Source organism: Pyxicephalus adspersus, chromosome 4, assembly GCF_032062135.1.
Source record: "Pyxicephalus adspersus chromosome 4, UCB_Pads_2.0, whole genome shotgun sequence".
NCBI lineage: Eukaryota > Metazoa > Chordata > Amphibia > Anura > Pyxicephalidae > Pyxicephalus > Pyxicephalus adspersus.
The window spans coordinates 6474963-6497226 of record NC_092861.1 but is presented as its reverse complement, the minus strand read 5'-3'; the positions used below and the strand labels follow the sequence as shown (position 1 = coordinate 6497226).

General features: G+C 42.1%; 1 protein-coding gene across 2 annotated transcripts; it reads right to left on the bottom strand.

Moving 5' to 3' along the window:
• On the bottom strand, positions 1-22200 carry HADHA (hydroxyacyl-CoA dehydrogenase trifunctional multienzyme complex subunit alpha). 2 transcript variants are annotated; one of them, XM_072407279.1, is made up of 20 exons: positions 22089-22200; positions 16394-16435; positions 16238-16308; positions 14780-14913; positions 13378-13516; positions 12644-12763; positions 11629-11731; positions 11360-11482; positions 10443-10561; positions 9921-9977; positions 9390-9499; positions 8043-8177; positions 6697-6868; positions 6518-6604; positions 5319-5459; positions 3679-3747; positions 3370-3565; positions 2301-2415; positions 1448-1593; positions 1-458 (listed from the first exon to the last, which is right to left on the bottom strand). In XM_072407279.1, the coding sequence occupies exons 1-20, from the start codon at positions 22138-22140 to the stop codon at positions 313-315; spliced, it is 2277 nt and encodes a 758-aa protein (XP_072263380.1). In that variant the 5' UTR covers positions 22141-22200; the 3' UTR covers positions 1-312. The 2 variants fall into 2 exon arrangements, with proteins under 2 accessions (XP_072263380.1, XP_072263379.1); XM_072407278.1 differs by lacking the exon at positions 9390-9499 and adding an exon at positions 8841-8950.
• Positions 22201-22264: the final 64 nt, after the last annotated feature.

Below are 22264 nucleotides of genomic sequence, written 5' to 3'. Positions count from 1 at the left end.
TGAAAAGAAACATTTTATTAATCATGCCCACATTGCATGGAATGGACGCATTGCTGGGGCTCGGTCACCTCCTCTACTTGTCCATAGTGGACAATCAAGTCTTTTAGCCAGCGCTAAGTGCAAAAATTAAACTCCATTCAAGAAAAGCTTCTTTAGGGCGGGGACATTGTGCCCGAGTAATCGCAGACTTAAGGCACGTACGGCTCAAATCTTTAGTTGGGGGTTCAAGCCTTTCCTCTCCTCCTCGGCCTCTGTACAATCACTGGTCTCTGGGCTCATACATGGGTTAAGGCCCCCGATGTAGGCAGATAATTAGTGGTGGAATTTCTTATTGGGGTCGTTGGCGTGGTCGATCAGTAGCTGACAGGGTGTGAACTGGCTTCCGTACACGCTTTCGTACTTTCTCATCTTCTCTACGATACGCTTCGCTCCAAAGGCGTCCGTGTATCTGAAGGGACCTGTGTAGAGACAAAAAGAGGGTTTTATATGTGAAATGGGATCACATAGGAAGAGAATTTACAGTTTGCCAATGCACAAGGTCCAGGGTGAAAATATCTCCATTTATTTATTTTCTTTAAACAGGACATTACCTGTATCTAAACAATTAGCAAATGTTCTGATTTTGTTCGGAAAAATAGCAGAAAGCTTCCTGGTACGAGTGTAGCCAGGCACCCTATACCTACATTGTGAGATCTAAGTCATTGCTGGAAATTTGGGCATGTCCGTACTGTTCTGCTTATTGTTCTTGCCCGTCACTGGGAACATGGGAGTGCAAGGATCTCCCAGATTCAACATTATCTGTTCTGTGTATATGTTCTTCTCCATCTGGATCATTACTCTACTAGTTATCAGATCCATAGTTACCACTGGCAGCCTTGACATGAGGAAGCAATGCCCTGTCCATACCAGGATCGCTACCTTAATATGGCACTGAACAAGGCAAGGCAAGTCCATAATGACAAGAAATCAACTGCAGGGAGACCAAAGATAGTACTAGCAGCTGGTCCTTTGCTACAGTTGCCACATTACAGGTACTCTTCATTAAACATAATAAACATACAATGACTTTAAACATATTTTTACATGCAACCAGAGTTGAACATCATATGGCTTGGTTATCAGTCTCTCTTTATCTGCAAAGAAGGACACTGGACAAGTAAAGGTCTCCATGAGGAGTTAAATTAGATGTACTGCATATAATATGCTAACCGAAATGTGCTTCTAGCAGGGGAAAGAGGGGATAATAAGCATTTTTTTTGCTCCTTTGCTTGATACCGTTCAATGCGTGGATACCACAGATAAAAACCACGTGTACCTCTTCAGAGACCTTATAACTCCCCACTCTCCTTAGGTATGTTGTAAAATATGGTGACAAACAACCATGTGACTATTAGAGACTTATTTGTGGGTCACCTATATGGGGCTAATGAACCAAACTTTATCTCACCTCCAAGACATGGCGGGAAGCCAAGACCAAACACAGCACCGATATCTCCCTCCACTGGATTGCTCAGGATACCTTCCTGCAAGCACATGACGGCCTCATTCACAAAGCGGGTGACTAGACGCAGCTGGATGTCCTCATCAGATGAGCTTTAGGAAAAAAGGATTCACAGGCATTAATCACAAAGCTGTATTTAACCAAAAATGGATTCAAATATTCTGTGACTGCTGGGATCCTAAATACCAAAATGCTAGATTAAGTTTAGGTTTTAACCTCCCTGGCGGTAATCCCAAGTGTGGCTCGAGATGAATTTTCCATACCAAAAGCCGTAACCCCGAGAGCCACACTCAGGGTGGAGTTGCCAGGGAGCCTAAAAGTCCCACCTGGTGCCGGGCATCTGTGTACCTGGCAATCTGTGTCTCCGGCGTGTGAATGTTGGGGATGCAAGGCCAGGGGAAGCAGCTCGCTAGTGTGTGGCTGGGAGGCGGGAAATTTAAAATGCCAAGTATTTTTAAATGTAGCGCTATTACATTTAAAAATACTTAGTATTCATAACGCCAGGGAGGTTAAGGTACTATTTGTTGGCAAGCCTTGTACCGTCCCCCCCACTATATAGATGCCACCATTGCTAGTTATAGCAGTGTTCTCCCCAGCGCCTATTAGCTGGACACACCATCCTGCACTTTCCAGTAGCTGCCCGGCTGTTTTTGGGTGGTTGGGTCACAATCCAGGGAGCCACCACCCATCCACAGCTTCTGCCCACCCAGCCAATATCAAAATTCTGGGGAAAATATTGTATACACTGACCAAGCCGCAGCAGCCCCTTCCACTTTCATCATATTAGGATCAGACTTACACTTCAGGTTTGGCCTGCAGTTTGAATTTCTCCAGCAGTTCCTCTGTTCCAGAGTTGATAGCTCTGTCCTTCACTCCCTGCTGGTAGATGTAAAAACCTTTTCCAGATTTACGGCCTGCGACAAAACACAAGGATGTTCAGGACCTGCATGAGGCTGTATTCAAGCCATTAAAATGAGAGTTTCATATAGAGAAATGGTTTTACGGAAAATTTTAGTTAGTTAAGTAAACATTTTAAGGTTTAAATTATCAGGAGATGAAAAAATGAAGATGGTGAGATGAAGAACTGACATAAGTAGAACTAAATTATTCATTCTAACAATCTGAGATCAGGCAGGGCTTCATTGCAGACAGGGATAAGCAATGTCCCTTCCGCAAAAAGCATTCTTATAATATATATAAAATTTGCTGAGATGTGTGGGCAAAGCTCAGCATTTGATGAAAAGATACCTAGTACATTTCGGATTTTGCTGGAACCGAATTAGCTCGTCCTGGCCCAGAGATCAAATGAAGGAAGAGAAGAAAAATGGAACTCCCCATGATGGAATGGGGACAGGTGAGTATACAAGAGGGTTTTAGTTACACTTTCTAAAAGGACTCTTACACTGGTGAACATAGGTAATTAATCTTCATTTTGGGGTTATACAGGACACACCAAGAGCAATAAGTATATATCAGTATCAGTGATTGTACACTCTATTTTGAGGCTCTTGCCATAATGTACAATATGCACAAAATGTGTATTCACTAAAAATTGAGAAAAGGCAAATGCAATGTACTTGGACTCTCTGTAAACAAACAATTATGCTAGTTTTCTAGGGACTGTCATTACACATATAGGGCTCTTTTCATAAAACAGGGAATTGGAATATTCCCTCAAAGAGTTCCTGGTGGGAATCAAATACTGCCATTGAAACACATGGACCTGAAGATTCCCGCAAGGAAATGTCCAATTCCCTGCTTCTTTGAGAGGCACATTGTGATAAGCAACCCGACGGGTCGGCTGGACTAAAAGTTTTTTTAAATACTTTTTTTTTTTTTTAACTCATATAGGGAGTTCTAGAACTCACCCAAAAATCCCTTCTGTACCATGGCTTTTAACAAATCAATGTTTCCTCCTCCGAAACGTTCACCAAAAGCTTTTCCTAGATCTTCAGCCACGTGAGCTGCAACATCGATACCAACTTCATCGGCCAGAGTAGAGGCGCCCACAGGAAAGCCAAAACCGGTGGAGAGAGCATCCAGCTTCTTGGGGGCAACCCCTTCCTGATAACAGAATGGAATACAAACCAGAAGGTTAAAATACACCCATGTACAAATACACATACATGAACACACACTTGACCTTGAATAGCAAATATACAAACATTCTCACTGACCTGCAGAACTCGAACAACTTCTGCCATCATGGGACCCAAACATCTTGTGGTGTAAAATCCTGGCCCATCCTGAAAAAGTATTCAACATTTAAATAGAATACAAAAGTATATTTGTATATATATCTCTATCTTGATGTTATATAAAAGGTCATAACAGCTTGCTGGCTTTCGAAGTTGTAAGGTCGATGTGCACACACTTCTAAACCTAACCAGAGTTCACATCCTGAGAGTAACCTAAAAGTATTAATATGGTCAAACTTACCAGCATTTACCCAATGAAATAATCGTTTTGGGCTGTGTAAAACCTTAATACTTTAAAAAGGAAAAAATACATTTGTATTGTATGTATCAAAGTACAAAGCCCTGTTAAAAGAACTGTAAGCAAAAAATATGTGGTACTGGATCTTGTTGCACTCCCAGGAGTTACAGAGCAGCACTGAAGCCAGGCAAAGAAAAAAGCCACAGCTGTCAGGGGCCTCTCAGTGATGTTATTTCTGTCCAATTGTGCAGACATAACAAAACACATCAGGACTGGTTGATAAAGGTTGAAAATACAACCCGAGTTACATATTTGTTAAGTTGCCATTGATAATTTCTTCAAATACTCTGTCAATATTTGACAACGTTAACTCAAAACTATTTATTCCAGAAGTGAAAACTCTGGCCCGTGGGCCAAATCTCGGCCCTCAAGGTCCTTTTTTTTGGCTCCCCAAAGAATTGCGAAAATTAACTACATCTTGCCCGCCTGTCCATGTTCATCTCACATCTTCATTTTTTAATTCATGCAATACATTATTTCTGTACACCCATCAAAGCCCAGGCAATGATCACATGGTGCCTGACTTCCAGGGAGGGGGATGGTGTTTGTTTCAATCCATGAGAGACTACATAGTGTAATATTTAGTGTCAGACAAACGTGATGTGAGGATGAACCACACACCGTCTGCATAGATAGAAATTAGTCCTTTCAACCCTAAAGTGTGTAAAGGGGTTTGTTTTTGTTAGTTATGGATGAAGTGTTAAACTTCCTCATTTTTTTTCAATAAATTTCAAGTTTGGCCCCCGATTTGGTCTAAATTTTTAATTTCGGCTCTCTGTGTATTTGAGTTTGACACCCCTGATTTATTCTATAGGCTAAAGAATTGCATGCAAATTGAAGAATAGTAACATGTAAAACACAGAGCGGTATTATAGATACTCACCACTAGATGGCACTGCAGGATTTAGCATGCAATTACTACACACACAGGGGCTGTACAGCAAACCTGCACACATTACTACATAGGAGTCTACGGCGGAGGCCCACTATTTATTTACTACCTCTTTAAATGTGCCCAAATTACATTACAATTGCAGCTCTTTTAGCTTAATTACTGACATTTCTGTGCACGAATGTCACAATTACAACAGCCAGTGCCAATATGTATTACAACAACATATAAACCACCACTACATATCTCCCATCCTATTGTGTGTGAGATTCCCCCACATACTAGATTGTAAGCTCTTCGGGGCAGGGTCCTCCCCTCCTGTATCACTGTCTGTATTAGTCTGTCATTTGCAATCCCTATTTAATGTACAGCGTTGCCCAATATGTTGGCGCTATATAAATCCTGTTTAATAATAATAATATAACTTACCTTCACCACAATGATGACTTTGCCCTGCTTCAGTCCAACGGCTACAGCAGAAGCGGTGGTGTCCTGGGAAGTTTTTTCTGTAGTGATAATTTCCAAGAGCTGCATCTTATCCACAGGGGAGAAATAGTGCATCCCTATCACCTGTACAGCAGAGAGAGAGATGAATGTGGGTTACACCTCAATTACCTACAGGTACATGGTTAACGAGGAAGAATAAAAGACGTGCATTAGGTTTCACCAGTCCTGGCAACTACATTCAGCAAAAATCTTCCCTTGCAAGCGGATAGGCCTGCATTGCAAGGATCAAATACTCATTTACGTCTAGAGGTAGGGTAATGGTACTTTGTCATCAGCCTCCGCTAGAACCACCTCCACGTCTGCTATGCCTTGTGGTCACAAGGCACTGACACTATTTGTCACAATGCAGGCCCAGTAGACCTGCAGTAACAGTACCTTCCCCAGTAATAATAATAATAAGCTGGGTGGCAGCCCCTGTATTGTGACCCAACTCTTTAGTATACACCCAAAAATGCGGGGTGGTGCACCCGGCTAAAAGGGGCTGGGGAGAACACAGAGTAAGGAGAGAAAGTCTAATACCTGCCTATAGCAGTGAGATGAAAGAGAAGTGTACTGGTAACCAGGGCATGAAGGATAAGTGAAAACGATCCTGGAGTTCAACTTTTGTTTTGGCACACAATGAAATTAAATCCTGAGCCATCTCCACATAGCATTAGGATTAGTTGTCCGGATTAAAGACAACTACAGCTACCATTATTTGAAAGAAATTATCTGGATTATCCAAATTTTTACTACTTATGGGGAGCACTCTGGCCTATGCAGCGCTAGGTCCTAGGTTCAAATCTCGCCCAGGACACTATCTGCATGGAGTTTGCAGGTTCTCCCCATGTTTGCGTAGGTTTCCTCTGGCTACACATAGCAAAAACATGCAGTTAGATTAATAGGCTTCCACCCAAATTCACATTTCAGTCATGAATCATAACGCGAACGATTCCTTAAGGAACTGCAGTAACTAACGGTATACCAAAAGTGTGGGTGCTAAATAAATACTGTATAATAATAATAATGTTGCAGAATATTCCACAATATTGCTACTCCAAGATGTTCCTCCAAGACATAACCAAAGCTGAACGATCTGCTCCTTAATGATCCCGGAAGGTACACACGAACCGCAGACTCACCTTGTCAGGTCTCTTGCTGACTGCAGCGATTTGACCAATGGGGAGGGCGGATGTGTTACTGGCAAATATACAGTGAGGGGGGACAACCTGAGGAAGACAGACAGCAGGTGTCATAAAACAGACAAAGCCATAGATAAATATTACTGAGATACAAACATGAAAGATGATCAGAGACTCACAGCCTCCACTTCCTGCAGAACTTTGTGTTTGATTTTAATGTCCTCAAAGACGGCCTCGATCACCATGTCTGCTGTCTCAAAGCCCTTGTAGTCCAGTTGACCTGTCAGGTTGCTCATCACACTGTCCCTCTCGAAGGAGGTCAGAGTCTTCTTCCTCACCTTGTCATTCAGCCTGCAGGAGGGAAGACAATGGCATCATATAATAGGACACACAGTTTGTGTTTATAGTGAGTTAGTACCTGGTAATCAGCAGCTAGCTTACAGATGGGATATTATATTGGTTCTGGCCATGGCTATGAACAATACCACTTTTCGCTGCATTTGCAAATAAGGTTGTTGTATGCAATGCTAAGTAGTGTGCCATGTAGCTCAATAGGAGGTCTCAGGCTTTTGGAGTCACTGTGACCCCTGCAGACAGAACACAACTTTCAGGCCCTGAGAGGAGCCCAAACTGCGCATGCCCAGTCAATCAAACCACATTTGGACATGTCCGGCTAACATAACCCAGGCACGGAAGATCTTCAATGAAAATAAATTATTACCAAAGGTCCAGCATGCCTTGCCCACGTAGATAAGGGCAGGTTGATCTCCTTGGACTTTGAAAGCCTGTACAGTGGCAGAACATTGCTGGTGATTAAGAATCCCCATTATGTGTTGTATGAATAATGTTAATCTGTAACTAGCCATAAATACGGTGATAGTCCTGGCCTACACTGCAAGGTCACATGATAAAAGGTACTGTGATGCATCCCTGAGTATAAACCTCAGCAGCGAGCACCCGAGACTCACTTTGTACTTTTGAAACTTGCATACTGGGACACAGCAAGGTCTCTTGGCCAGGCCAGTTTTTTAAGCGATATTGTTTACGTTCTCCAGTGGGAAATTGAACTTAGAATGGTTCAAAAATGGCATGCAGAGGGCAAATAACTAATCATTAGTATTATTTGTGGTCTCCTTGCAGCAAATTTTTTTATTAGTACTGACCTTCCATGTCTTGTTCTGCAAGGTTTCTTTATGTGGAGACTCCAATAAAAGTATACCATTTCCAAATCTAACTGCTCCTTATAAAATAAATATTTTTTTTCCCTGCCAGCGAGTCTGAAATTGTTTATTAGGATAGACCACCAGTTAAAACGAATAAAATTGTACTGTCAGATCACCAGGATAATCAATAAACCTGCTTCATTGGGGTATGGCTGCATTTGGTGTTCATTTCCTAAACAATTTGATTAAATCTTTCAAGACAGTAATTACTTTATATTGAGGTCTATGCATGAACACAAAGACCTTTTCTACACTAGTGATATTTTTTGGTCTCATATGTGCAAATTCTCCTTCTTTCTTACCCTTTGTAGACCTGCTGCTGTCCTCTGCCCAGACCTTCCACTGTAGTATCTTTCAGAATGGTCTGAATGCCTTTATCCACAGAGACCTGAGCAATACCGGCTCCCATCAGACCAGCACCGAGGATGGCCAAGTTCCTGCAATTATAGAGAATCCCTTTATAATGTTTTATACATGATTACCATTACAAAACAATACATTTCTGTGTTTGTAATACAGCACATTCTCGAAGAAACCTAATTACCTAATACAGGCAGGGCAAAAAGATGCGTGAAAAGGGCTTGAACCACAGATACTCCCCTTTCAGCACTCACTTGTTGTCCTATATCAGATACTTGTAGCTATTATGGAACCAGTCCCTTGGCTTAAACAGTAAAGTTACCATCACCACCACTTCAGTGTTCAACGCCAGCTAACCTTGGGGATTTTAGTACCAACTGTGTGAAAGGGGCATTATTAGAAGAGCAAGGGTAGATCGGAGTAGACCTCTTTGCATAGAGAAAATCACACTGTCCTAGATGTGTAAGATGATGGCGTCTTTTTAGGTGTTGTATCATTTTGGGAAGTAGTCTAGAGCCTATGCCCTGTGTTTACAGCTTAGCAAGACTGAATATTGATATACTAACTGAAGTCTCCAGCAGTAATGCCAATAACATTGCTGGATTTACAGACAAAAAGGGAAGCTGTATATATGGAAGAACAAAATAACAGGACGTAAAACCTCAAAACAGCAGAAAAAAATAGGAAATAGGAAAAATAACTACTTAGTACAATTTGAAACAAAACAATTAGAGACTTACTTGACTTCTTTCTGAGGAGTTCCAAATTTGTTCTTTTTGCACTGAACCTGTCCATGGTAGAGTCCAGTCAGAGCTTTAGATTCACTGGTCATTCCCAGCTCACCAAATTTCTGTAAGAAAGGAGAATGAAGGTGAGAGATAGCAGCCATACTCATATCTGGATTAAATGACAGAACTAAAATAAAAGCACATGGACTTGTCCTTGTCTTATATTCACCTATATCACTCGCTGACCATGTTCTTGTCAGATGTTCTAACTCCCATAAGTACACCCTGACTTCTATTTCCAACAAATACAGGACAAGTTAGCATGTACTTGTATGAGTCAATGACAAGGAAGTGTTAAATGAATACAGGACAAGCACTCCAAAAACCAGAACGTATTGCCCATTAGCAAAGTACCGTATTTTTTGCCATATAAGACGCACTTTTTCTTCCCCAAAACTGGGGGGGAAAAGTTAGTGCGTCCTATACGACAAATGTGTTAAAAAAAATAATTAAAATATTATACTCACCCGATAATTTGAAACAAAACAATTAGAGACTTACTTGACTTCTTTCTGAGGAGTTCCAAATTTGTTCTTTTTGCACTGAACCTGTCCATGGTAGAGTCCAATCAGAGCTTTAGATTCACTGGTCATTCCCAGCTCACCAAATTTCTGTAAGAAAGGAGAATGAAGGTGAGCGATAGCAGCCATACTCATATCTGGATTAAATGACAGAACTAAAATAAAAGCACATGGACCTTGTCTTATATTCACCTAAATCACTCGCTGACATGTTCTTGTCAGGTGTTCTACTCCCATAAGTACACCCTGACTTCTATTTCCAACAAATACAGGACAAGTTAGCGTGTACTTGTATGAGTCAATGACAAGGAAGTGTTAAATGAATACAGGACAAGCACTCCTAAAACCAGAATGTATTGCCCATTTGCAAAGTACTCCGCTGTGCTCTTTAACGTGTGGTGTTTTAGGAACAGCAATACTTATTTTTATTTATTTAGAACTCTTAAAATTCAGCCAATAACACAGGTTGATCAATTACCTCCTTTCTTTAAATACACAGCAAACACTTTACCTGTGACTCTGCCAGATATCCAGCCTCAGATCCCTGCTCCAAACCAGTCTTCACCACCTGATAGAACAATATGGAACACATTATGTCAGCTGTGAACTTCAAATGTGAAAATTTTCTTTTGTGAAACACAATTGTTCTAATATACATTGATATAAATCCTAAAACTTGCTTTTATTACAGCAAACCCATGGACATTTTGCCTAGAGGCACATACTACTTATACAGTGTTGTTTTCTCTAAAATGTCAGGTCTACCTTGGCTGCCACATTGCTGGCTATGTGGATCACCCCTACCCACTGGCGATACAGTGCAACACAGCCAATAAAGTGAAGCTGACAGCAGAAAAGCATTGCTAAAACAAAAGCAAGTAAAGAACCAGGCACTTTCAAAGGCAAGTGTGTTTTTTTGTTTTTACTTTAGTTCCCCTTTAAGGAAGTACTCTAATATATGGCACAAAGAACTGGCAACATACATGCTTTTAGAACAGAACGTGATAGCGATGGGGGCTTCAACAGTGCATACCTCAATGATTTTCAGAGGAGCTGGGTACAGGCCCTTGGTCTGTTTCTGGACTTTATTCTTTACAGTATTGTAGATCTGCTGCCTCACAAAAGCGATGGACATAACATAGTCTGTGAGCTCTGAAAAGGAGACAGAACAAATCACTTATACAGGACAAACACATGACAGACAGTAATAATGAACAATGATAGTAAAGAAGGTTATGCTGTGCACCAGGAGTCTCAGTCTTCAGGGTGAAAAACACCCAGAGCCATTTAATCCGGAAGACGGTGGAATTAAAGTGCAAAGCGGGAACAAATCATCCCCTAAACGGCAGTCATTTAAAGTGTACAAATGCAAACCGTGCTGCTGGTAGCAACATGGAAGTGCCCCAGTTTGCACCATTGGAAGATTGCCTGCTACCACAAAAAACAAAAGAGAACCTAACATGCCACGTGACCAACATAAAGGTCACGCAGCAAGCTGAGTCATTTTATCCCCCCATCTTTTGTGTTCAGTCTCTGGGTGTGTATACCTGCTGTGCCCTATATGAAGGGTCCCCACCATTTGTGCAGTGTTCCTGGATCTGCATCCCCCTTAAAAGTGGTTAATAGATAATTCTGCAGGGGACCTGCCTACCCATGCTCATCTCCTATTCACCCCACCAATCTATATCCCCCTCTTTTGTATGCTATTCCCCACCTCTTAGATTGTAGGATAGATGTAAGCTCTTCGGGGCAGGGTCCTCTCCTCTTGTGTCACTGTCTGTATCTATCATTTGCAACCCCTATTTAATGCACAGTGCTGCGTAATATGTTGGGGCCATTATGAATACTGTTTAATAATACTTAAAGGGACTCACCCCACCAAACCTAAACTAGACGTTTAATATCACTCTTGGGTGGATGACCCCTTAGGCAGCATTATCTAGTTCTTACTTGCAATCAGCCCCTTCTTCTTTTTCAGGGAGATTTGTTTATTGGCAATTCCTCTAGCAAAGTCTACAGCAACTTCTTCCAGATACTCCATTGTGCGTTCTTCAGGACTTTTCAGACCAGGGCCTGACAGAAGAAAGAGGTAAAAAAAAAAAAAAAAAAAAAAAAGGTAATAAATTCACAACACCTGCTGTACTTTCTAAGAACCTGTTATGGTGTCAGTGAAGTCATTATTATTATAAAGGGGGCTGCAAAATGTCATTAGGACTCACCTAGAGGATCCACAAGCTGGTCTACAAGACCCATTCTCTTGGCACGGTCAGCTCGAATGTTCCTGCCAGTGAGCATCATGTCAAATGCAGCTGGTATGCCAACCTGGAAAAGAAAAGCCAAGCATAATGAGAAAGGATTTAGACTTGAAATCTAAAAGGTGTTCATTACTTAAAAAAAAAAAAAAATCTCAACATAACCTATCCTGTGACTTTCACTTTCCTTATAGACTGATTGGCAAGTTACAATTTTTTATTACATTACATTTACATTTTTACATGTGGCAAGTGCTGGAGCCTATTTGTTGGCCACTATGTATTAAAGGAAAGCAGGTGACACCCCATTTGCTTCTCTAAACCTCTTTGAAAATAGAGGGTGTGTTACAGATTGGCAAGGGTAGGTACAAGCACTGAAGAAACAGAACACGCTGGGGTAGGGAGTACAGCTAACATAACGAGATAGCTCTTTATTATGGCCATAGGCATTAGATTCTTGTCATACAATTACAATCTGTACCACAAGGACCTAAACTATGTACAGATTGACTATGGATCAGATTTCTGTAGCTGGAACCAATCTTTTTTGGTCATTTCCAGTGGAAGTGGAACTTTGAAGAGCTGAACACAAAACGCTCACCAGTTCTACGGAGGGAGGGGTTCTATTGCTTCTTTCCCTTATGAAAAGGACAGTGGTTGTCCTTGTTTGGTCATTTAGCGAACCGCCATGGCCATTGCATGATTGCTAAATGACATCAAGGAGCACTGTAGACATTTAATATTTTTTTTTTATCAGGATCATAATCCGTCACCTCAGGTGACAAATATCTAGCGTGTCTAACTACTCATTTGATTTGATTTACACACAACCAGGCTGTTAAAATAATGATAGATTAAAATAAGATTGTACAATTAGATTATCCATTAGCGTGTATATATGTTGCCCAATTTTTATATTAACTTTTTTTTTTATTTCCCTCTTTCTTTAACAATCAACATACCTCATACAGCAGACACTTACCATCTTGGGCAGCCTCTGAGTGCCTCCAGCTCCTGGCAGCAACCCCAAGAGGACCTCTGGGGTGCCTAGAACGGTCTTCTTATCTTTTGTAGCCACACGATATTGGCAAGCAATGGCCACCTGGAAACATTATAGGGCTTAAGCATTGACTGAACAGTTCAACACACAGATACCCCATCGATGCGGCTCTGCCGAGAGGCGACCCATCGATGCGGATCAGCCAATTCTATAATAAGAACAAATCTAAACCCATGGTTTAAAAAATATTCATGATCACCCTTTATTTTACAGAGCAAACATATTTGTTGATTTACATACTCCTGCTACACGGCTAAGCAGGTGACTCAATTATTTTCTGATTCAGTTTACCATCTGCTCACTTGACATTGATTCACCCTCAGGCAGCTGAGCAAAGAAACAGGAAAGCTAACCTAAAAATGGTGATCTTTTTCATGCAGCAACAGGTTTGCTATGATGCCCCATTTTCCCACGCCTTTTTGCTTCATTCTCCCTTTGTTTTGGGATAGCAGCCGCATGGTGGACTCAGCAGAATATGAAACGCAATATTGCTGTGTTCTCAGCAGGAAGAGCCCTTGGTTCTGTGTATGTTCCAACTAAAGTAACAGAGCTTACACACCAGCAGCTGGATCTAGCACTTGGGTATAAGTTTACTTACATTGTTATCATTTATCTAGTGCTGTGGCCACAAATTACTATTATAAGACATTACACACCTCTAGGCCTCCTCCCAAGCACGATCCATTGATTGCAGCCACTATGGGTTTTGGGGACTTTTCAAGCTTTTCAAACATTCTCTGACCCTCAGCGGACAGCTGTGTTATTTCTTGTGAGGTCTTGCAGGATTCAATCATGCTAAAAGAAAAGATTTTGTGTCAGGAACAGGGCAACATGCTCATGTTTTAAAAGAAAAAAATCATTATATTTTCAAGAACAAACGTTTCTCCAAAAAAAAGTCAATGTATATCTTGAGATTTTAAAGCTTTGGAAAAAGTACAAAACCCTCAACGTTAGAATAAGGGTGATATACCACAACTGGACATTCCAGAAAGAAAGGTCTTGCTGAAGTGAACTTGCTCACTGAAACAGGTGTCCTTATAGAGAGATTTGCCCATCCATTCCTATGAATTATTTGTGGACAACTGTAAATACTGGATTTTCCCTCACATTCCCCCCAATAGACAAATATCACAAGGTTAGAGAATGTGATTCCTCCCCAGCTTATCCTTAGCTTATGATATAAAAGTGATTACAGCACAAGAACTCAGGCACCTGCTGCAACCTCCCTCTCAAAATAAATCCTTCTACAGATGTTGTATATTCACCTAGAGGACGCTGCTGGATCAAGGGGAGCAAGTAGGATTTTCTTTATGCTACCCGGAGTGTGGCTCGGGGGTTACCGCTTTTGGTATATAAAAATTCACCCGAGCCACACTTGGGATCATTTTAACTACATATCTAGGAATACCATTTCATCAATAATATACACACTGTGATCCTATACCTATATCTATATTCTCACATTAGAATCCTTTATATGTTGTGGTAACCTAAACACACCCATATTGCAATTATTTTTATATGTCGTGAAACTAAGTATAAAAAGGATACGGATATCCATTAATGGGAATTTTGGGATGACAATGTAATGCTGATACCACTATTGAAAATCTTTGTATAGACAAATGTTGTAATTTGAGACAATAGATTGTTGTGAAGTGGAACATTTACTTGAAATAGCATGTCTTTCTGTGCTTTTACTAAATTCTTCTATAACGGTATATATCGGTTACAACCATGAGGTGTACAGCGATTTCAATGCTGGGCCCATGGAGAGACATACATTTTGGAAACAAAACCTATCAACAAAAATAGAAATATTTGTACAGATGTACTCGTATAGGTGTACTCCTATCTCTTAATTCCAAAAGTAGTCCTCCCAAAGCAGCGGTCGCCAACTGGTCCTGCTGGGGGGGGGGGGGGGGGAATTGCAGGTTTAGAGCGGTGGGCAGGTTGTGTCTCTGTACACAAACCCATTTTTTGTAAACTAAATGGTACAGTTAATCTTGCAGCTTTCTAGCAAGTGTTATTTATTCAACCATCTGAAGCATCTCTCACTTGATATCAGCCCCAGCGATGAAGCAGCCTGGTTTGCTGGAGATCAGGACCGCACTTTTCACAGCATCGTTGGCCCAGACTTCATTCATGATGTCACTGAATTCACTCTGCAGCTGCTTGGACAGTGTGTTCACCTGTGTGGCACAAATATCAGTTTTAGAGTAAATAACATACAGCTACTTTATATTATAAAGTGCTAGGGATTCATTTTATTTAAAGTACAGTTTGAGTTATAGCAGCACTGAGTAAGCCGTATTTATCTTTTCAGCTAGCAACTCCCAACTTTATAATTCAATGTGCCCAATCCTGGTAAAGATAAACGCCAGCCTTACCTTCCATTCTTGCACTGTTATACAGGCTCACCATGAGCAGAAATACTCTGCAGCAAGTCAGAGAGAGCCTATCTTAGTCCATGGATGAAGGATGTTTAGTATTAACTGCATATGTCCCTGAATCACCCCTTACATTTACTGTATTTCAGTTCTTTCAATGGGCCTGATTTATTAAAGGTCTCCAAGGCTGGAGAGGATAAACTTACATCAGTAGAGTTGGGTGATCCAACAAACCTGGAATGGATTTCTTAAAATCATTTGCTAGCAAATGTTTTGAATCCTGGACAGATCCATTTAATGTTTTCAGGATCACCCAGGTTCACCGACGGAAGTGTATCCTCTCCAGCCTTGGGGAGTTTAAATAAATCAGGCCTAATAATGGAGGCTTAGCATGTGGGCGTTAACTATAGTATTATTTCACAACCTTTCCAACATGGGGGAACCCCTTGTAATAACTTTTAGGTTCTCAGAGAACCCCTACTATACAGCTAACAGTATATTAGTGCAGTGGTCAGTAAGAAGAATGCTTCTTACATTGGGAAGAATGTCAGCCAAAAAGATCATTGGTGTCACTTAATCTGACCTGAGAGGTTCAAACTGCTCATTGTTCTAGGAACTCTTAGCAACTTCTGGAGGAACCCCGATTGAGAAACATCATATAGAGTGTTCCACAGACAAATGCTGCTTGCCTAGGAATGCAAACGCCTCCACACGGACACCCACTTATCAAGGCATTTTGATATATGAACAATGCCTCCCAAGAACTATACTGAAAGATGATGTATGCTGCCATTGCTTCCTCAAAATATACCCTGAATGGTCAGGTTATGTTTCTTTGCCTTTAATTCTGAATCTCTGACCCAGAATAAATATGCAGCCCCAGTGTTCAGTATCACAAACTTGCCACAACATCATCTGATATGCGATTGTGACTGACACTACTGAAACCAAAGGAGCAGCTTTACATGCAGGTATTCTTTATAATGAGTCCAGCAATGGCAGCTTCCAGAATCTTTCATTATAGGTTCTCTTTAGGAGGAGTACGGAGTCAGGAGGCTCTCATGTTCTCAGGAAGTTCTGGCTTTAAATGATATAAGACAACACCAACAGAACAGTCATGTTATACCTTAGAATCTGGGGTGTTGAAGCGGACAACGGCGACATCTTTTTTGATCTCGTAGTTTACATGCGTCCTTGCTGTAATGACATAATAAAGACAAGACGTTATACAGAGCGCTGCAATGTGCGATTCGCCAGAGACAACAGACACAATGCGACTTACAAAGCATGGCAGATGACATTGATAGGGATCGGCAGGTAAAACCTGTGAAGAGAACACAAAAATAAATTATGAAAAGAAGTTCATATCACAAAGATATAAAATAAATAGGCTCTGGATAGGAATGCATTGATTTTGTTCCGCATGTTTTAACTTTGTAATAGGTTACACTGATAATGCAAAATTCCCCCCAGAAACTGTTTTAAGCTGGGTGAGAAGAAGATGTAGGCGGGTGGCAGCACCTAACTTTTCAGTAATCACCCACAGAGTGCCAGGTGGTGCACCCAGGTAAATGGGGCTGAGGAGAACATTGCAATGACACCTAAACAGACAGAGAAAAAATGGAATTGGATTTTATGCCTGAATCAGATTATTTCCAAGCACCCCACCCAGATGTGGAAACTTCAGGACACCTCTAACCTGCAAGGTGACATTTGCACGCTTGAACAGCGCCCTGTGGCCGAGTCACATGGGAGATCAGAGGGCAAATTGGCTGGCTGACAGGCAGCAAAGATCACTGCCAAGTGTCCAATAGAAACCAGTAAACACCCCGATTGTATTTCGTGATGGCAGAGGTGGACTCTGATAATCGGGAAAGAGATACCAAGTAGTGTACAGGTATACAACTCAATGCAAATTATAAATCTATCTTCTGCAATGATAACAGCTGCTCCCACAATGCAAGAGGAGCCTTTCTGTGCTCCTGCACAACATATGCTTAAACCAGCCAAACATATTTGTGTTTTTGCACATGGTGAGGAGGCGTTGGTCGGAATGTCCCTGTTTAATGTGTACGTCTGTTCATATTACAGACATAACTACAACGGCGACATTTTACGGTCACCGCCGGCATACAATACACGGCATGTGCTGAGCCTGGGAGACCTTTCCTCTATATTACTCATCAGAGTATGCAGACTCCAACCTTTACCCTATATATCACGCCGGGCACACGGCCAGCATACCTTGCATTGCAAAACAATAAAGTAAATAGGTTGCTAGCTGAAATTTAACCTGAGCCGTATGTGTATATGACACATCAATATAACACTAAGAAATAAAAATCATATGAACAAAAAAAAAAGTAAGATCTGGAAAGTGTGTAAAGCAGCACCAGGAGGCATTGAAATATCACTAGGGGCATGGCATGGGTAAACATGTCTCCTTATCCCTAAGCCTTCCTATTAAGCTTGTGAGGTTGCAATGCCCCCGCACAGTCACATGGAGAAGGGGCATCACTAATCCTGGCATTTCATGTGTTGGCATTTGCCGACTCCAGGATTGGATATAAAAGGCTTTGGTATACTCCTGTACCCTGCATCTGATATAAAAGGCTTTTACTATTAATAAACAGGATTTATTTAGCGCCAACATATTACACAGTGCTGTACATTAAATAAGGGTGCAAATGACAGACAGATACAGACACAGTGACACAGGATGAAGAGAGGACCCTGATCTGAAGAGCTTACAATCGAGGCTTTGGTATATTCCTGTACCCTGCATCTGATATAAAAGACTTCTATACCCTGAGTGCTCTCTATAGGAAAGCATTCACTTATATACATTTTTGCAACAAGTAAAGCCGGATCATGGAACTGTTTCTGTCAGTTTTTTTTCCCCCAATGCACCACAACACAAATACATGACAATAAATGACAACACGTGGCTGTTACTACTACACAAAGGGCTGAATCCGGCCTAAAACATTTGCATTTCCTATTCGTTTTTGCAGCTGCAGCTCTTGATTGATCCTGTAGAGGGCGATCTGACCCCTGGACAGCACTCCCCTCCATTGCCCCCTGATGGGAATGAGGACTCTGCAAGGTCATTGCTGTCCTTTATTCCCGGATATTAATGAATTAGGGACGGATAGAAATGTGCAAACAGTTGGGAATGCTTTGCAGAGAATATAAAGAAGTGGATACATTGTAGATAATAAAAGCCAGGCATGCAATGATTGGGAAGACATGAGATGATTTATACTCTCAGCTCCCTCATGTCATTACAATGTTATATGATCCTGCCATGTGTGGGGCTATGGGAGGACACACAGATAGGAGTACAGAATAGCGGCATAGGGGGGGAGGGTAGGATTGAGATCCAGCCACCGCCTTATTAATAGTCTACAACATGGAGGAATGTGATCACTCCGACCTCACACAAGGCCCCAAGGTCATTTTAGAACCGGGCCCATCACAAAGCCATGTCAGTAGGTTTTTAACAACTTAGAAACACCCGCCTGTTCTTCACGACTGACAGCCTGACAAGATTCTGTTCCAATAGAAATAGGCTAAGCCCGTGTTGTGAACTATTAGTGCACAATGCTTATAGATACAGAGATGAATGGGGGCTCGTTTTAAAGAGATTCACCCATATTTTCAGAAAATGTTAATACTTTATTATAATCGTGGGTACAGGCTTCCCTTAACCTTAAAGTAACTTCTGTAATCCCATAACATAGATACAAAATAAAACGACCAGCATGGAGATAGGGTCAGATTTTTAATGTCTCAGCTTGCAGACTGATCCATTACCTCCAGCAAGGGCCACACACCGGGGCCCGCTGTAATCACATAGTGTCTGCAGTCCCCCATGTTGATCCAGCAAAGATATTGGAACTGATTTATTAGTCTACCAAGACTGGAGAAGATAGATAATCATGGGTTAACCTGGGTGATACAGCAAACCTGGAATGGATTATGTCCAGGAACCTTCATCAATAGTAAATGATTTTAAGGAAATCCATTCCAGGTTTGCTGGATCACCCAGGTTGCCGATTTAGGTTTTTCACATCATCATAGGCATTTCGTCACATGATCTATGCTAAGAGGAAACAGCGGCTCGCCATCATACAGTGTGAACCAATGACAAGCATGGAGGTAATAGGAGCCAATCAACATGCTTGTTCCAGGTCAGGGACTCTAAGCACTGAATAGGAGGTGAGGATAGCAGACAGATAACAGGTGTCTCCTGCTGATGTAGCCTCTGGGTTTCCTCGCCTGTGTTTGTATAAAAGATATAAGAATGTATATCCATGGGGCGGACATAATTCTTAAATTTATATGAGGCCTCTGCTCCAGCCTTGTGTACATTCATTTTGCTGTACCAATGCAAACACTGACAGTTTCCAACTTTTGCTTGAACCTTCGGGGGATCTTTATCCATTAGAACAGATATCCATCTATGGGGGGGGCTCCTGATAAATCAATAAATCAGACCTGTGATTGGAGGAGAACAGGTCAGGTGATCTACTTTGGTACCATAACATAGCTCCCTATGACCATTAAAGAAAAGGGGGCCCTGTGCATAGTGAGCAGGTCATGTGACCTCGTCCTCATTCATTCAAATCAAGCTCAGTACTCAATAGAGCAGACAGAGCTTTCCAATTGGAGGAGAGCAGATCAGGTGACCTCTTTTCATATCCTCACATAGCTCCCTATACCTATAGATGCAGAGGCAGTGTTGAGCATAATGAGCAGGTCATGCGAGGAAGCCTACTCATTGGAGGAGAGCTGTCAGGTGACCTGGTTCCATTCCTTCACATACCCCTATATGCCAATTGAAGCAAAGTGAGATCTGAGGATGGAGAACAGGTCATGTGACCTGTCCCCATTCTTTCACTAAGGCTCAGCGCTCAATAGAGAAGAGTGAGCGTTCTGATTGGAGGAGAGCAGTCAGATGACACACATCCATTCCTTTACATTAGCCCTCTATACCCATTGAAGCATAGTGAGCTCTGAGGACAGACAGCGGCGGGTAATGTGACTTCGTCCTCATTCATTACCAGAGCTCCTGTTACTCAATAGAGCTAAGGGAGCATTCAGATTGGAGGAGAGCAACACACTTCCATAGCTTGACATGCCCATTGAAGCAGAGGGAGCCCTGAGGATACAGAGCAGGTCATTTGACTTGTGCTCATAGCGCTATGTGAATGAAAGACAACGGAGCTTTGTGATTGGAGGAGAGCAGGTCATGTGAGTTCTAATAACCTACTCCGGTCTCCGGTTCTGAGATGCAAATCTTTACATACCACCGATTATAAATGTGCCCAGTCATGAACACACAGGGTAATAATGTCTACCATATCTCACCCCATAAATCAGCTGTTACCCTTGTCTTACAGTCATGTGATTCTAATCTCCTGCAGACCTTTTCACCCACTTCCTGCCTACATGGACATTCTCCTGGCAGCACATTTGTGTTCCGGGCTAACATCCATTTATATTCTCTACCAGCAGAATAGCTGACCAGGTGACAACATAGGGAAATGTTTGGAGAAAGTGGTCCCCCTATGGTGATAGAACACAGACCTTTATGGCAGGATCACCAGGGATTGATTTAATGAAAGCCAATGAATGAGTCCTTTGTGGGGATCTGGGCACCGATGTCCGAGCTGCAGCCAGAAGCCCCCACTGAGATCTGTATTCAGCGCTCATAGTCCTGAGGCTTCACAACTCATCAGGGATTCACAACGCTGCTTAGATGGGGAGCTGCCATGGATCGTCACATGACTCAGCCGTACATCACCGAGTCCATGATAAGTGCTCCAATATGATGCTCTATGGTATATGTCAGAGATATAGCAATATATAATAGTGTGTGACAGTGTCAGCTCCTCTGTACAGAGACTGATGGGACTGGCTCAGTGTTCTCTGTACAGCACTGTGGTATATGTCAGAGCTATATAAATATATAATAGTGTGTGACTGTGGGGGGACATTAGAGTCTCAGCTCTTCTGTACAGAGACTGATGGGACTGGCTCAGTGTTCTCTGTACAGCACTGTGGTATATGTCAGAGCTATATAATGGATAATAGTGGTTGATGGCAGAGTATCAGCTCCTCAGCCCAGAGGTCAATGTGACTGGCTCGGTGTTGTCTGTACAGCACCATGGTATATGTCAGCACTATATGCATGCAAAATATTTAGTGATGACATTGGACCGTCAGCTCCTAAGCCCAGAGACGGATATATAACCAGCCCAGAATCCTCTATACAGGGCCACGGTATATGTCTGTGCTATAGAAATGTATAAAAACATTATGCGACATTAGAGTGTCAGCTCCTCAGCCCAGAGAATGAAGGGACCGGCTTAATGTTGTCTGTACAATGCCACAGTATATGTCAGAGCTATGGAAATCTATAACAATAGTGTGTGACGCCAGCGTCAGCTCCTCGGCCCCCACAGACTGACATGACTGGCTCCGAGCTCTCTATACAACGCTATGGTATAAGTCAGAGCTATGTGTATATTATTGGTGTGACAGAGTGTCAGCTCCTCAGCCCAGAGGCTGATAGGACTGGCTCAGTGCTCTCTATACAATGCCACAATATATGTCAGAGGTATAATAAAGTATAATAATAGAATGTGACATTGGAGTGTAAGCTCCTCAGCCCAGAGACTAATCAGAGACCTCTGTACACCCCCACAGTATAAGTCCGCGCTATAGAAATGTAATCTTTGAGCGCGCATTAGACTGTCAGCTCCTGTGGTGAAGACTAGTCTGTCCAAGCATGCTTTATACAGCACCGTGGTATATGTCAGAGCTATACACAGGTGGATACTGGACCACACAGCTTTACAGGAACACGCTGCTTAGCCGGGAAAAATAGTTTATAAAGTATGCAATATCGCCCCCGTACAGGTAACACAGCTCCCCTCTTCCCCCAGCTCAGTGCTCCCCTACCCCGGTACCTGTCTTCCCGCCCAGCCGGACCAGAGCTCCGATACTCCTGACAGCCGCCATGTTGTCCGAGGTGACACTGACAGGACCCCGCGGGGAGCCGGCTCATCAGCCCTCACCCTTAGGGCTGCGGGAAGCGCTGCCTGATTGAATTTTCACACTACTTGGCACATTAACTGGGAAACAC